At 39.1% G+C, this 17,761-nt stretch overlaps 2 protein-coding genes across 2 annotated transcripts; both read right to left on the bottom strand.

The window, feature by feature from the left end:
* Positions 1 to 1,797: 1,797 nt before the first annotated feature.
* On the bottom strand, positions 1,798 to 2,730 carry LOC149303407 (olfactory receptor OR9H1-like). Its single transcript, XM_089480160.1, has one exon. It carries the CDS (start codon positions 2,728 to 2,730, stop codon positions 1,798 to 1,800), a length of 933 nt encoding a protein of 310 aa, XP_089336286.1.
* Positions 2,731 to 11,679: 8,949 nt separating this feature from the next.
* On the bottom strand, positions 11,680 to 12,630 carry LOC149303406 (olfactory receptor OR9H1-like). Its single transcript, XM_089480098.1, has one exon. The coding sequence runs from the start codon at positions 12,610 to 12,612 to the stop codon at positions 11,680 to 11,682; it is 933 nt and encodes a 310-aa protein (XP_089336224.1). The 5' UTR covers positions 12,613 to 12,630.
* Positions 12,631 to 17,761: the final 5,131 nt, after the last annotated feature.

The following is a 17,761-nucleotide window of genomic DNA, read 5'->3' as shown; positions in this document are numbered from 1 at the left end:
TGGCATCTGAATAGAAGAAATAATGTTGTTTCTAACTGTTTTTAACCATCATGGCTAAGTGCTATAGAATACCAGTATTTGTATATTTGTGAGATATTTAGACTTCTCTCTCAGAGAGCTCTGGTTTCAAAATCCTACATGACACTGGCTCTCAAGTATACATGTGTGTGTGTGTGTGCGTGTGTGCGCACACGCGCCTTCAAGTATCCATGTGTAATGCTAAAATTAGCATGTACATCATGCAAGATGATACCACCTGTGCAATTCTGCATCCAACAAAAATGTCCAACCAGTTCTGTAAGGAAACTTACAAATGTATAATACAACAATGTGTAATACAAGTGTATTTTTGTTCTGGGCTGTTCTGCATTATAAACCAACATACAGAGTGCTGATGGCTCTTCCTTTTAATGGTGCATGTGTGTGTGTGTGTGGTGGGATATTCAGCTACTTTGGTTTTTATTTTATCTTTCCTAACACATTTTCTCTGTGAAAAAAGTGGGAAAATAATGAAACACACATTTTCAATTAAGCAAACATGGAAGATATCATCTACAAACTGAAGCTATCATCTATGGGCATGTCTACATGGGCTAAATGATTCATTTCCCTCCTCCATCCTCATGTTGTCCTGTCTGGATGAAAGAGGGCCAAAGCCCCAGTTTGACTGCAGATTTCCACAAGTTGGAAGGACAGTCCCACAATAAATACAAACCATCCTTGCCTTTATTCACTTTTAAAAACTTAACTTTTACTCTGGTTCTTCCTAGGAAATCTGGTGCGCTCTGGAGCAATACAAAGCAAATGTCTACACAGCATCCTGCTGTGCCCAACACTACATTGCCCAACACCATTTCCACTGGTGTTAGTTGCTCCTCTGAGGTCAGGACAAGGCACCCTGCCTTATTTCTGACCTCAGAGGTGGCGGGCAGCATACCGAGACACTGTATAGACAACTTCCAGGCAACCCTCCAGAATGTGCAGACAACAAGAGGATGTTTTACCTTAACAACGCCTAAAGGTTTTTTTGCAGTAATAAAATAGAAATTTCCTGAGAAAATCTCTTCTTAAGAAAGGGGGTTGTGGCTTCACAAAGGATCTGAGATCTTGCAATACCCACAAAGCCAGAAGGAGGAGAGGCCCATCTGCATCATACTATTCCATAACATTTGAACTGAGAACTAGGTAAGCCTGAGGGCAGGGAACCGTCCATTAAAAATATTGTATGTACAGCGCTGTGTAAATTTACAGCGCTTTATAAATAAAGGTTAATAATAATAATAATAACTACAACTACATTTTGATCAAATGCAGGGCTATGACTCACATTGCCTTTTCCTTTTATCCTGTATAATTTTAACACCTTTGCCTGATGAAGATACTAGTGGAGCTGTGAAAGCTTGCAGCATGTATAATGTCCACTTTGGTTGGTCCAATAAAGCTATCACTGGGCCCAAACAGATAGGCCAAAATAAAGCTGCTTTGGGTCACTTCAGAGGTATGCTGTTTAAATGACTTAGGACTGGAGCATGGCTTTGGCACAGCTTCCAGCCTCTTAGGATGCAAGCATCATTTAAACAGCGTACCTCCAAAGTGACTTGAAGCAGCTTTATTTTGGCCTGTCTGTTCAGGGCCACTGTTTTGTGGAGAGGGGAAGTTGGGGTAGGTTTGGGGCGAGAATACTGTGGGGTTAGTCTGGAGTATTTGGCTCAGTGTAGACCCACCCTATATCTCCTGTAAACATTCACAAATGAGGCAGTACAAATGCAAAGTGAAAGCCTAATCTAGAAGCATCATTTAGTGGAAGAATGTAATCCTTCTTAGCTGTCTCACCAAAGCTTCTTTAACCTCCTTGTTCCGTAAACTGTAGATCAATGGGTTCAGCATTGGAATTACAATAGTATAGAAGACAGATACCACTTTGCCCTGGTTAGGAGAAGTGATGCTTCCAGGCTGGCCATACATAAAGAAAGCTGTCCCAAAGAATAAACTCACAGCAATGACATGAGAAGAACAAGTTGAAAAAACTTTGTGCTTTCCCTGGACAGAAGGTATGTGAAGGACTGTAGCTGCAATATAGGCATAGGAGATTAAGATAATTGAGAATGTTGTTATTACAATAGACCCACACAGCACTAACAGCACAATTTCATTTACAAAAGTGTCAGAACAAGAAGCCTTCATGACAGCTGGAACATCACAAAAAAACTGATTGATCTCCACAGGTTCACAGAAGGACAAGCTGAATGTGAAGCCCGTTTGTATGCTACAATTGAGGAAGCCAAAGAAGTATGAAACTGCCACCAGAAGTGCGCAGGTCTTCTTAGACATCATAGTATGGTAAAGCAGTGGGTTGCAGATAGCAGTGAAACGATCATAGGCCATCCCAGCCAGGAAAAAAGCCTCAGTGGTCCCAAGAAGAGAGAATAAGAACATCTGGGTTGCACATTTATTACGGGAAATTGTCTTGTTCTGAGTTGAGAAGGTCAGCATGGCTTTGGGAGTGATGACAGATGAGTAGCAGACATCTATGAAGGACAAATTCTTCAAGAAGAAGTACATAGGAGTTTGAAGGTGAGCATCAGCTGTGGTGATTATGATCATACCAATGTTCCCCACGAGAGTTATGACATACATCATCAAAAAAAGAATGAAGAGAGCTATCTGCAGCAGTGACTCACCCTTAAATCCCAGCAAAATGAATTCAGTGATTTCAGTTTGGTTTCTCATGGCTCCTTTGCTACATGGCGGAAGAAAAGGAAAAGGGTGTTTTTCTTAAGGTTTCTGTCCTTGCAAAACCTAGGTGAGATGCTAGCACAATTTCCTCCAAAATAACATATATGAAACACATCTATTATCATTACTCACAAATAAAGAAGCTGTGAAACAAAGGCTGTACTGTTGGCCCTCCATTTTTGTGGGGGAGGCTTGCGCATATTCAAGCCCCATAGGTTTGAATGGGGTGTGTGCTCATGCACACGCCTGGGGGCAGGCCCCATTAAAAATAGCAGAGGTTGCTTCTCTGTGGATTTCTAAAGTCACAGATCTGAGTTCCGTGAGTTAGGAGGGGCGACTGTACCTTAAAAAGAAGCAAACTTTATTTTATTTAAAAAATCTGATTAGAATGAACTAAAAGTACACCTTTTGCCTAGAAGTCATACTAGGGGTGAGGTAGAAGAAATCTTAGCCAAGGCTTATTTCTTCTAAAGTATTATTCCTCCAGCCAATACTCTATTTGCCTTTCCCCCCTCCCATTTCAGCATAAAGAAATATTAAAAGCAGCATAGCAACAGCAAATCTATTTGATAAATAAATGAAGAAAAAGGATTCAGGCTGAAGGTTAGAGGTTAAATCTCTTTCTTAATGAAAGATGTCAAAGAAATAACTTTTATGCCATTTTTTGATGAGTCAAAATAGTTAACTTTTAAACAGGAATAATGGTTTAAAATGGTAATAATTTATTCTAACATTCTGGACTCACATCATAACTAGCAGAAATGCAAACTTTCCTCTCTCCAGGACAAACTTAGTTGCAATGTGATTGGTATCAATTATAAAAATGATCCTTTTTATAATGCCTTATGCATGCCTTGGTCCATTGACTTGAATGCTGAGTCTGGTAGGAGCCATGAATACACTGAACTGGAGAAGCTGAATTATCACGGAGGCAGATCAGAACCAGGGCACTCATACACATGCATCTGAACAGTTCAGTGATTTGGTAGTCCACTGTACCCTCCACAGGTTAAGGACTGAAAAAAAGGACAATTGTGCAAATGCAATTTCCCCTCAAATGTGAAAGAAATACAGTGGGCCTTTGGTTCCAGTATTCCCCATGGATACCAAAATTCATGGATGCTCAAGTCCCATTATATATAATGTCATGGTGAAATTGCATCCCTTATATGTAATGGTAAAATGAAGATTTGCTTTTTGGAATTTTTAGAATTTATGAAAAAATATTTTCAAGCCATGGTTGAATCTGTGGGTGCAAAATCTGTGGATACGGTGGGTCAGCTATATACCTAACCCATTAAAATTAACCTTATATTTCTATTCAGCTATTTCAAAGTATGTCTATATACACTTTGGAAACTTTAGCAGATTAAAAACAAAAACAAAAACAGGAGTTAAGACACCAAGAGGCTGGGGTGTGAATCCTTGCTCATCCACAGATGCCCACTAGGAGACATTGGGCAAGTCACACTCTGCCACCCTAAAAGGAAGGCAGTGGCAAACCTCCTCTGCATAAATTGTGCCAAGAAAACCCTGGGATTGGGGTTGTTGTGAATCAGAATTGACTTGGAGGCACAAGGCAATAATAGCAATCCTTTTGTAGATATTAATAATATAAATTAGGGTGATTGTTTTGGATTTAAAATTGGCCTTGGCAGTTCATGAAGATTAGTCTGTTACTCATTGGAGCTAAATGAAGACCTCAACATTCAAGGGTAATACACTTCAAAATGTTTCATACTGTGGTTGTCATCACTTCTTTGTGAGCTTCTAAAGGGAATTTCAAGAGCTGTAACTGGACTTGATCTAGGGAATTAATATATCATTTGATGAACTATAATATACTTTTGAAATATATTGCCAAGAGATTACTGGATATCCATCACATTAGAATCCTGCCCTTCCTTCTAAGAATTACCAACATTATACACATTCTTTTCCTCTGTTTATTTTTAAACATCCCAGTAAACTATGTTGGAAAAAGGGGAAGGAGAAGGTACTGAACAAGATTCATGCTTAAGTACATGGAGATTAGAATGCCTTCCAAACCTTCTCCAACATAACTGCTACATTCATATTCAACAGTGCTTTCTTTCAATTCACATTATTGACTGGAGTAATGGGCTAGTGCAGGCAATAGAAAGCTGTCTGTTTACTGCCCCACACTGAGATATAGAGGCAGAGTGAAAGTCACTCTGAGATGCAAATGGAAAAGGAAATTATTAAGAATCTCTAAGCAATTCATTATTTATGTTTATATGGCACTGGCTGTATGTAGAATTATTTACAAAGCACAGCAGTATGTGCGTTACATTCCTTAGGAAGGGACAAGGTACCATCATGCTCTCTCAAAATGCAGAAAAAATATTTAGTGGAACAATAGATTACCTTTGTACTTTTAAAGCATTAAGGAGCAAGAAAATTGTGCTAATCACACATTACCCGTATTTACTAGGATGAAATAGTTGTACAAACAAATGAGCACATCTACTTGATAGCCAGCTAAGAAACCCCCAAATGCAAAGGAAACGAGAAGTTCTCATATCATCCTTTCTGTATCACTCTTAATTTTCTCATCGGATTGTCTTGTCTGTCTGTCTTCTTCTCCTTTGACACATCCATTATGACCTTTCAGTTTTTCACTCCCCATTCCTTTCAATATATAGTGCTGATGATATGATGAATGCAATTGGGTTCATATGAAATGTCTGCTTTAAAAGTATGCATGCTGCATCTCATTATGAGGCTGAGTATCATTCTGTTGACATGGTCTGAAGCCTATCCCCATCTTTAAAGGGCTACTTAGATTATTTAATGACCTGTGGCAACATACACATTCTAACCTTATTCAGTCAAACTGAAAGTTGAAATTATCCCCCTCCCAAGAACTACATTAACTTGCAAAGAACTGGACTGTAATCATGTTTTCTGTTGGAGAAATACAGTTCTCCAGAATTCCTCCCCCCCCCCCCCCCAAACAGTTTATTACATCCTTTTGTTGGGAGATATTTCAGAGACTCCTCTGTAATGTTCTTCATTCTTACCTTTGCCACAAATAACCACAGCAAGATAATCTTTCCCTACTAGGCATTTGTAAATGGCCCTATATACCCTTAAGAAAAAATAACAATAACACCACGATCTCTTGGGTATCATAGATACAAGATATAATAAACCCTAAAGAGACAAACTTCTTGTTGCGATTAGATTTACAATATTACAATAAACCAGACTGGTTCAAACCTCCCACCCCACTCCCTATCAATGGTGAAATGAAGATGGCCAAGTTAATCATCCAGAAATTGTTTGGTCAGTTAATTAATTTATGCTATCCTTTTCTATCTTGTCCCCCCAAATAGCTGATCAAGGAAGTTAACATTACTAAAATAATAGAATTAAAAATTAAATCTAGATTAAAACATAATTAAGCTCTATTGAAACCGCATAATTAAATATGTATAAAGCAGCCAAGCCATGAACAGACCAGTGTATAGATAATAATTTTGCCTGTAAGATGAAAGGTAACAGAGGGGACCAATGTGTCTTCCCTTGACAGACAGCCTGGGAATAGCCATTGAGAAAGGACCCTAATCAGGTCCATTGGCAACTATAATTTGCTATATTATAGCAAAATACAACAAATTCCACTAAACAGTAGTATCTTTATTGGACCAGGTAAAAAGCATGAAATATATCATGCAAGTTTTTAAAGCTACAGTGGCTTCTTCATTGAGCAAAGGTGTTAAACATACAGGAGAAGCAACAAATCCGTGTTAATAATAAATAATAATAAATTTTATTTCTACCCCGCCCTTCCAAGAAATGATCAGGGCGGCTTACAAAGTTATAAAAAACATTACAATACAAGTAAAATTCAATCAGCAATTAAAACCATTATTACAAAAACAGGAACAGGAAGACGATAAGTAAAAAATACATATATCAGGGGCAGTAGAAAAATGCAAAAACAATCATCAATCCAGGGTCAGAGAGAAAAAAAGGGGCAGGAGAAACAGACAAACAATTTAAGGTGGGAAGGCCAGCCGGAATAGATATGTTTTCAGCTGTTTTTTAAAAACATCTAACGAGGCAGCGGAGCGAAGCTCTGCAGGGAGCTTATTCCAAAGTACAGGGGCAGCGGTGGTAAAAGCCCTCTGTGAGGTCCGAGTCAGATTAGACCTGGGGACCTCCAACAAGTTGGTCCCAGATGTTCTGAGTGTGCGGGGTGGATTGTGTGGGGAGAGGCGGTCCTCCAAGTACCCTGGGCCCAAGCCATTTAGGGCTTTATAGGTGTTAGTGTCACAAGCCTATGTTTTGTCTTAAGTTGTTAGTTTTATTGTCAGTTGATTTGTTATGGATCTTGGTACAAATTATACTTCCCCATCCTTCCTAATTTAATTTAAATATACACCACTGTCCATTATTATTAGTAATGTCAGTTTTAATGTTCTTGTTTTCAGAGGCCTGTTACAGACAGCCAAAATAAAGCTGCTTTGAGTCACAGTGGAGGTATGGTGTTTCAATGATGCATGCATCCTAAGAGTCCAGAAGTTGCACCAAAGCCACACTTCAGCCCTAAGGACTGGAACGTGGCTTTGGTGTGGCTTCTGGACTCTTAAGGACGCATGCATCATTGAAACACCATACCTCCACTGTGACTCGAAGCAGCTTTATTTTGGCTGTCTGTAACAGGCCAGAGTCTACCCTTACAGGTTTTCATTAAAAAGAAACTTATTATTTTTTGGCAATTTAGCAAACTACATCAGAGTCTTTCTTTGTTTCTCTTGCAATATGACCACTATCAGTATTTCTTATTTTCTCAGAAGGCATAGAGGATCATGATGATGATGACAGTGACATAGCTAAGACTCACTTTGATGTTATCAAAAATTATCACATCCTTACTTAGCCCTGACAGAACATATAGAGCTTTCTCTCTCACGGTCCTTTATTTTGCCAGATTAAGAGAGGTAATGTTATCTTTTGGTTAGCTAATATAATAGCAATCTTGTTATGAGCCTTGAGCCTTCAAGTCGATTCCAAGTTATGACAACCCTATTATAGGGGTTTCTGGCAAGATTTATCTACAGGAAGCTTGACTTAACATTCCTTTAGCAAAGAGAGAGGACCCAGTGGGTTTCCAGGGCTGAATGGGGATTTGAATCCTGGTTCCCCAGAGTCCAAATCTAACATTTTAAACTACACTACACTATACTACACTACACTACACTGGTTATATAGTAGGAATCTACTAACAGGGATTTTTTGAAGGCTAAAAATTAATACACTGTCGCCCTTTATATAAGGTTTGAAAGATGATGGCATGATGTTGCCAAACACATAGAGACAGACTGCAAAGGAGACAGCCTGAGCTTTGTGCTTCTCAGTAAAGAAGAGGGAGGAGGAAAATATGGGGTTTCTTCCTCTGAGGATTTAGAAGAGTTTTTGATCTCCATCTTGTGGAATTTGCAGTAAAGGGCAAATGAAACGGGACTTTTCCCCTGTGAAAAGGTGATACTGGGATTAAAGCTTGATTCTCCTTAAACTTTCATCACATTGTGCTTGTGGTGAGGGGTTATTGTGGTGATGGTCTTCTTGCTATACCTATGTTACACTGGGATGTCCACACATTTTTGAAAGAACTCTGTTGAACAGTGTTGAACTTACCACAGGCTGAATCTCCTTTATCCTTCTGAAATCCAAAATACTCCAAAATCCAAAATTGTCCAGTTCTGGCTAAGATATTGACACCTTTGCCTTCTAATGGTTCAATGCAGACAGACTTTGCATACATATATAGGTGTATACATAAATGAATTTCATATTAGGTTTGGGTCTCATCTCCCAGAGATCTCATTATGTATATGCAAAATATTTCAAAATCCAAAACACTTCTGATCCCATCATTTCAGATGAAGGAGACTCAACCTGCACCTCATTTGTTATCCCTAGCTCCCATCCCTGATTCTGGGCTGTTTTACTTTATATAATCTTCTAAGGTTCCATAGCTATGTACACTTATGTACAAGTAAATTCCATTTGAACATGGTGCAGCTTACTTGCAAGTAAATATGCATATAGCCATGCTGTTGTTATAACAAAAAGTGGTTGCTTGTCACAAATTGATGCTTGTATATAAGTTCTGCTGAGTTGGAGGGCAGAAAACCTAGGATTGGAACTAAATGGCTTTGACATATTATTAAAATCGGAATATGTACTACCACATTATCCATGGATTCAGCAATCTCTTTTCAGGCCCAGCCTGTTAAAGAGCATGAAAAATGAACATCCAGAAAGTTTGAAAACATCCTCTGGCAAGTTGGAATTTTCACAGAAAATAAAGTTATCTCCATGTATTTGGGGTGGGGGGGGTGGGGGGTGTTAAACTAAAGATATATAAATTGCTCTAGAAAGGTGTTCCTTCTCCCTGAATGACAGAAGAAGAGGGACAAGGGAGGAGGAGAAGGAACAAAGGAGTACAACAAATTCCTCCCCCCCCCCAAAAAAAAAAAAAACTTGCTTGAACACAGGGTTCAATTTGAGTAGCAGGCTGCAAACAACCTCTGCTGTTGGTCCAAATGAGATATAACTATGGGTGTGTCTACAATGCAGAGTTGAAACAGTTTGACACCACTTTAAATGTCATTATTCCACCCTACAGAATCCTGGGATTTCTGAGGTATTCAGCCTCATCTGAACTCTGGTGTCCCACCAAACTACACATCCCAGGATACTATGGGATAGAATTATTGCACCTAAAGTGGTATCAAACTGCTTTGATTCTGCAATGTGCGTAACATCCCTAAGTCACTGTATCACCATAGCTAGATCAGATATTTTAAGACGTGGGTGTTGTGTCTCATTAGGCAACATTTTATTTTATTATTATTTTATTATTTTATTTTCTTATATCCCACCTTTCTCCCAACATAGGGACTCAAGGCGGCAAACAGCATGTATAAAACAATACAATTAAAAATAGTATAAGACTATTAAAATATATAAATATAAGATTTAAAAATAATTAAACAATTTAAGGAGTTAAAACAGTTATAAATTAAAATATAACATATGAGAATAAAAACCGTTAAAATTTGTAATATACAGTACACAACATTAAAAACCCAGCCCTTTTCAATTCATTAAGACCTGCCAGCACAAGAATATCTTTACTAGCTGCCAGAAGGAAAGCAGGGATGGAGCCATCCTGGCCTCTTTAGCAAAGGAGGTCCAGAGCAGCCACTGAGAAGGCCCTCTCTCTTGTTCCCACCAAATGCACCTGAGAGGGTGGTGGGATAGAGAGAAGGGCCTCTCCCGGTGATCTCAATGCTCTGGGGGCTCATACAGGGAGATACGGTCCTTCAAATACCCTGGACCCAATCCGTTTAGGCGTTATAGGTCAAAATCAGCACTTTAAATTGTGCCCAGAAACAGACTGGCAATCAATGGAGCTGTTGCAACAAGGGAGTTGTATGCTCCCTACAGCCAGCTCCAGTTAACAGCCTGACTGTAGTTCTTTGGACCAACTGAAGTTTCTGAGCATATTTCAAAGGCATATTCACAAAGAGTGCATTACAGTAGTCCAGATGGAATGTAACCAAGGCATGTACCACCATGGCCAGATCTGACTTCTCTAGGAACAGGCGCAGTTGGCACACAAGTTTTAGCTGTGCAAAAGCACTCCTGGTCACTGTCAATACCTGGGCTTCCTGGCTCTGCGCTGAATCAAAAAGTACCCCCAAACTACAAACCTGAGTTTTCAGGGGGAGTGTAGTGCCATCTAACACAGGTCGAATCCCTATTCCCGGGGAACAGCTCTGACTTGTCAGGATTAACCAATTTGTTTGCCCTCATCCAGTCCATTACAGCAGCCATCCACCAGTTTAGGACAGGAACAGCTTCCTTGAAATTAGGTGGAAAGGAGTGATAGAGCTGGGTATCATCAGTGCACAGGTGACACCTTACTCCAAAACTCCGGATGACCTCTCCCAGCAGTTTCATATAGATGTTAAAAAGCATAAGGGACAGGACTGAGCCCTGAGGGACTCCACAAGCCAATGGCCAAGAAATCAAACAGGAACCCCCCAGCACCACCTTCTGAGAACACCCCTCCACGAAACAACAGAGCCACTGCAGAACAATGCCTCCAAGCCCCATCCCAGAGAAGTGACTCAGAAGGATACCATGGTCGATGGTATTGAAAGCTGCTGAGAGGTCCAGTAGAACCAACAGGGACACACTTCCCCTGTCCAGTTCCCTGTGTAGGTCATCCATCAAGGCGACCAAAGCTGTTTCTGTCCCATAGCCATGTCTGAAACCAGACTGACATGGATCTAGATAATCCGTCTCATCCAGGAACTCCTGGAGTTGAGAGGCCATCACACATTCCAGCACTTTGCCCAAAAATGGAAGGTTGGAGATTGGCCTGTAGTTATCTAATACAGTATGATCCAGGGAAGTTTTTTTTCAAAAGAGGTTTTACCATAGTCTCTTTTAGGCATGTTGGGACCTGCCTTGCTGTAGAGAGGCATCAATCACTTCCCTTACCCACTCCACCAGTCCTACTTTGGCCTGTTTAAAAAGCCAGGAAGGGCAAGGATCTGGAATACATGTGGTGGCTTTCACCTCTCCAAGGATCCTGTCCACATCCTCAGGCTACACAAATTGAAAGGTATCTATAAATACTAGACAATCAGGAGCCAAGGTTACATCCACTAAACCTGTTCAACTCTGGCATCTACATCAGAGCAAATCTGAGCAATTTTATCAGCAAAATAATGGGCAAATTCTTCACAGCGAGTTTTTCCACATTGAGGTGGATCCATACATCCTAAAAACCTGCTTCAGGGACTTTCTCTCTCTCATTGGATTTTATGTTGCATAGTGTGCTGCTTTAAAGTAGGAGATCACTGATTCAGGCACTTTAAGCATCCAAACAAATAGTTAGCGCAAGAAAATCATCTTTGTAAGGTGTCTCTTCAATGCTGCTTTGACCTCCTTATTCCTCAGACTATAGATTAATGGGTTCATCATTGGGATTACAACAGTGTAGAACACAGACACTACTTTGCCTTGATTAGGAGAAGAGATGGCCCCAGGTTGTCCATACATAAAGAAAGCTGTCCCAAAAAACAGGCTTACAGCCATGATGTGTGAAGTACAAGTGGAAAAGGCTTTTTGCTTACCTTCAACAGATGGTATATTCAAAATGGTTGCCACAATATAGCCATAGGAGATTAGGACAATTGTAAATGTTACAATTATGATAAGGCCGCAAGCTGCTAGCAGCACAATTTCATTTACAAAAGTGTCTGAACAAGAGGCTTTCATGACAGCTGGAACATCACAAAAGAACTGGTTGATCTCTCCTGGCTCACAATAGGACAAGCTGAATGTGAGACCTGTTTGTGTGCAACAGTTGAGGAACCCAAAGAAGTATGATACTGCTACCAGGACTGTACAAGTCTTTTTGGACATGATGACCTTGTAAAGCAATGGGTTGCAGATGGCAACAAATCGGTCATATGCCATCACAGCTAGGAAGAAACACTCAGTGGTCCCAAAGAGAGAGAAGAAGAACATCTGTGTGACACATCCATTGTAGGAAATGACCTTATTCCCAGTTGCAAAGGTCAGCATGGCTTTGGGGGTGATGACAGATGAGTAGCAAATATCCAGAAGGGATAAATTTTTCAGGAAGAAGTACATAGGACTGTGAAGATGGGCATCAACAGTGATGATGGCAATCATTCCAAGATTCCCCATCAAAGTAGCAGTATATAACAGTATAAAAAGTAGAGACAATCCTAACTGTAGTCCCAGATGTCCTTCGAATCCCTCCAAGAAAAATTGTGTTACCATGGTGTGGTTTTTCATATTGTTTTCTAGACTAAGAAGAATGTCATGGTAAGCACATGATGCTGTGTATATACATATATATTGTCTTAAGTATGGTCTATGCTAGTTCACAATCACAAGTCCTTGGATATGAGGTCAAGAGCATCCCCATACATCTCCTGCTTTTTGACAAATTGCTTTTCAATAACCCACTCTTTCATCTACTCCAAATTATACCCAGTATCTGTATGTGTGGACCTCTTTTGGCCATGTGCCAAAATAATGGTTTATTATTTATTTATTTGGAGTATGTAGTTATTTAAAAGTGTCTAAACAGTGGAGATGGGGTCTGGCATACATAAGACAGGTACATTAAAGAGAGAGGATGTAAGGCTAAAAGCCTACAGTAGGACCCCCCACTCTTCGTAGAGGCATTACAGACAAGTTACAGTAAGACGGAAATGTAGTCCCACAAGGGCCTTGTTGCCTGATGGATGCTCTGGCCTCTTTCTCTTCTCTTCTCTCCTTTTCCTTGCCTGAGGAAGGGCAGAGGAGGCCTCTCCTGGTCAAAGATGGAGGCCACGAAAAGGAGTCTCCTGAAGTGTGTGATCAGTCAGTGTGTACAATTGGGGAGTGTAGATGAGGGATGGAGAGATGAAAAAAAAACACCTCCCAGGTTCAAAGGAAGGGGTTTTCTCTGTTGTGTGTCACACATTCTCTTCTTTTCTGGGGAAAATTTAGCCATTTTTGGGGATACCCACTTATTTGACAGTTTAAGGACCAGAGCACTGTGCAGTAATATTCATAATGGAACATAATGGTTCTGCTTTCAACGATTTCCACTTTTTCCAGTGCTCTGGTCCCTACCCTGTCAAATAAGTTGGGGACTACTGTATATCTCCCAGAATAGCCCATTTGTTTCTCTTTGAAAAGCATACATTGGTTATCCAATGTGAATTGAATCCAGTCCTGAAAGGTAGTAACAGGGGTGAGAATAATTATTGGCAAAGTTGATGTACATTTATCTCATGTTGCCTAGCCCTTCCACAAGCTATGTCCCACAACAGTCAGATCTGTAACTTACCTGAGTGTTTTGTTTTCTGTTACTCTATATACGCCCCTTGATAAAGTTTTCAAAGAAGTAGCCATGTTAGTCTGTTGTAGCATAAAAGAGGAGAGGGAGGGGAAGAAGAAAAAAAGAAATCGAACAGCATCTTTAACTGATTTATATTTTAGCATGAGCTTTACTGAATATCAATCCAGATCCTTATATGCAAAACAGAGGCTGCATCCACACTGCGGCAATAACCTAGTTTAACACCACTTTAATTGGGGTGCAATGGTGTCACCCCCTTAGTGTGTAACCAGGTGTGATCCACATCTCTGCATGCACACACACACACACCATGATGCTCCTGCCTTGACCTTCAGACGTAGCCCTCCCCTGGCTTACCAGGCTGATGTTTTTTGGCAGGGTAGAGTGACAAAAGGGATGAAGTATAAACCTAGGATATCTACTTCTCAAGGGAGAAATAAGAAATGACCAGTCATTTATCTAATCTGATTTATTTATCTTATTCATTTCATTTTTAGGCTGCCTTTCTTTCAGAAAGGGACCCAAGGCTGTTCACGGATAAAACTGTTTAAAAGCTTTACAATAAAAATTTAAAAACAATAAAAATCAACTTGTTAAAAAATAATAAAATTACACAAAACAGACAAACATTAAAATGTAATTAAAGCACACATGCACACACCATTTTAAAAGCTTTCTTAACATAATTATATACTGAAAGCATGCTTGGATAAAAATGTCTTTGTCTGCTGGTAAAAGGAAAGCAAGGAAAGCCTCCCATGGAAGGGAGTTCAAGATGGTAAGAGCAGCCACTGAGAAGGCACTCTCTCATGTCCTCACAAAGCAACCTTGTGATGGTGGCAAGACTGGGGGAAAACCCCTTCCCCTGTAGATCTTACAATTTACAAGTTCATGTGAGAAGACACAGTCTTTGATTGTAGTCTTAGTCTGGGTCGTTTGTGTTGTATTGTTTTGTGCTGTTTGTGTTGTTGTGTGTTGCTTTCCTTCAAATCATTTCTGACTTATGGTAACCCTAAGGCAAACCTTTGGTAACTCTAAGGCAAACCCTAATAGGGTTAAAGTAACCCTAAGGCAAACCCTAACAAGGTTTTCTTGGCAAGTTTATTCAGAGGGGGTTTGCCATTGCCTCCCTCAGAAGCTGAGAGAGTGTGACTTGCTCAAGGTCACCCAGTTTATTTCATGGCCAAACATTAATTGCCCATGAACAGTGATCTCAATTCAGATTATCCATTCGCTGCAAGCAAAGAAAATTCTGGCACGCAAGAGAGGAAAATATGGCCACAATGAGCATGTACTGTAGAATTTATTGTACCTTACCTTACAATAAATCTGTAAAATAGTAAGTAAATAAATAAAAGAATACAGCTCTTGAAAATCTTTTAAAAATAACACACTTCAAAAACTAAAGATATGCCTTCTGCAGTCTTTGAATGAACATTAGGACAGTAGGGTTATAATAAGTCTCAAGGAAATGCATTCTACATTAGACCTATCAATTATCATGCTTGACCAGCAGAAGATAAGATTAAAAGATCAAGAAGAACTAAATAATGCAGGCTATAAGTGTAGTTGGTTTTTATACCGACAGATTAAAGAAAGGTTTAAAATTGATTATAAACTTCATGGATTTGAGGAATGGGATGCAGAGTTGAGTAATATAGTTCTGGCTGAGGAGAATCATCATACAGCCAAATTCTACAAATTGTTATTAAAATACGAGCAGGAAGCCAAAACTGTTAAACATTATATGACTAAATGGGCCCAAGATATAGGGCATATTATTCAATTGGACTGGTGGGAATATGCTTGGAAAAGAGGCTCAAAATTTACTCTGAGCTATAGTTTGAGGGAGAATTGGTATAAAATGCAATTTCATGGGTATTTAACTCCATATAAACTATCCAGGAGGTGTAAGAATACAAGCGAGTTGTGCTGGAAATGCAACAAGGAAATAGGACATTTTTACCATGTATGGTGGAATTGCGACAAGGTCAAAGGGTATTGGAAACTAATCCATGTACAGATCTGGGAGATATTAAAAGATAATATTCCGTTAGATCCCAAACTGTTTCTATTAAATATGGTAATAGATAAGGAAATTAAGAAGAAATATGAAACCATAGTACTATGTATTGTGTCAGCAGCGAGAATATTGTTCGCTTCAAAATGGAAAAGGGACCATTGCCCAAAAATATCTGAATGGTATCTTAAGCTGTATGAATATATGGAAATGGATAAGTTAACAAAATAATTGAAAGGAGAACCCATAGACCTATTTCAAAAAACATGGAATCCTCTAATAACTTATCTAAAGGAACATAAAAAATCTAATTACACAATTGGACTAGAGTGAACTTTGGGGTTTCCATCAGTCTAGTAAAATTAAGAGGAAATGGTTAACACACTTGACTTGATATTATAATTACACAGAAAGCTTTTGAAGATTTATTTTTAGGATTATTGCATGGGAAGAAACCATAAAGACAAGGAAGTCACTTTTAGTTATGTTAGTTTTATGTGGTAATTTGGTGGTAGATGTCGTGCTAATGTTATTGTTATCAATGTGAAGATTGATGTCTGTATGTTAATTGTATGTGTCTTGTACTCTGGGTTTTTGTTTTATTTTGTTGTTGTTTTTGTCTTTTTGTTTTTATGATAATGAAAATAATAAAAATTATTAAAAAAATTATCATGCTTGGAAGTATTTCTATCAACGGAAGAGGATTTAACATCAGTTTGATTTTGAAAGTGTGTTAAAATAATGACATTTCTTCTTATTTGGGATGGCAAGAATTTGAGGATTAAATAAAATTGAATGTGCGAGAAAAGGTGTGCGCCTGAATAGTCATGATTGTTCATTGCCAGTGTATTACTGGGCAAACCTCTGCTCCGATGCCCTGTCCCAGTCAAGGATTGCAGGTGTGACTGTGTGGATGATCAAAGGGGCAGCCATCCAGTGGGATGGTATCTAGGCAGAAGGCAGTCCCTGGCAGTGCGTTTGTGTGGCGGTGCGCATGGATGGTGAGGAAAAAATACAAAAAATATTACACAGCAATGCGGCTTGACACTGCACTGTGCGACTGGGCTGTCCGTATTTGGGCCACCTTGGGAACAGCCAGTTCAAACAGTGGGGTTTTGAACCACTTTTGTCTTGCCCATCTGCTTCACCTCTCCCTTAGCACCAAATGATTCAAGATAACAGAACATTATGGATGTACTTCATTTCAGAACATACCAGCTAAGCATCCACACAGCTGACAGCATGCCTCAACTATTTTGAAACCTCCCTTTCTCTAATTATTAACCAAGTACTTAAAATAAAGAGCTTACAGTTCTCTGGATTTTAATAAAGACAAATTATTCCACTTTGTTTTCTGTAATTATAGGAGAAAATCTTTTAAAATGATATCTACATCAACATTACTATGATTTTTTTTAAAGGTGGTACAAGTCAACATGAAGGAAACTCACCTTCAGTAACTGCAGAATGGGAGAAACACTTCACGTTTCTATCTTTTAGATGAGTTTCATGAATTCATAGCATTGGATGTCTTCTTCTCATCTGAGTTGAGATATTTGGGAATGTTCAGAGATCTTATTCCCACCGCTCAGTGAAAACAACAAAGACACCCAGAACTAAAAGAGCAAACCTGTCCCTATAAAAACCTGAGCTAAATGGCATTGTTCCTGAGCCTTGCAACAGTTTTCTGTCTTTTAAATAAATTGGTGCTCCCCTCAGAGCTAATCCCTGGAGTATTAGTATAAAAGATACATTTCTTAACTGTAAAGAAACCATGTGAAGTTTTTTTGCACATGCCTTCTATGTACATACAATGAATTACAAGAGAGGGGTTCTTTTTAAAAATGATTTTTATATTCCAGGAATTTAAAAAACAAATAAAAGACAATGCTTTGCACAAAACCTTATTTTTTCTGCATAATACATTTTTGTGCAAAATACAGCTTTTCATGGAAAACCAATGGGTTTGTTTTATTGGTTTTATTTCAGTTTTCCTAATGTGTTGGTCTTTTTGCTAAAAAAGAACATTGTGGTGTTTGAATATTTATTTATTCATTTTGGGGTAGCAATGC

This window comes from Sceloporus occidentalis, unplaced genomic scaffold, assembly GCF_023333645.1.
Source record: "Sceloporus occidentalis isolate IW3139 unplaced genomic scaffold, rSceOcc1.0.p SCAF_14, whole genome shotgun sequence".
Taxonomy (NCBI): Eukaryota; Metazoa; Chordata; class Lepidosauria; order Squamata; family Phrynosomatidae; genus Sceloporus; species Sceloporus occidentalis.
Note: the sequence above shows the minus strand (reverse complement) of the source record. Positions and strands in the feature narration are given on the sequence as shown.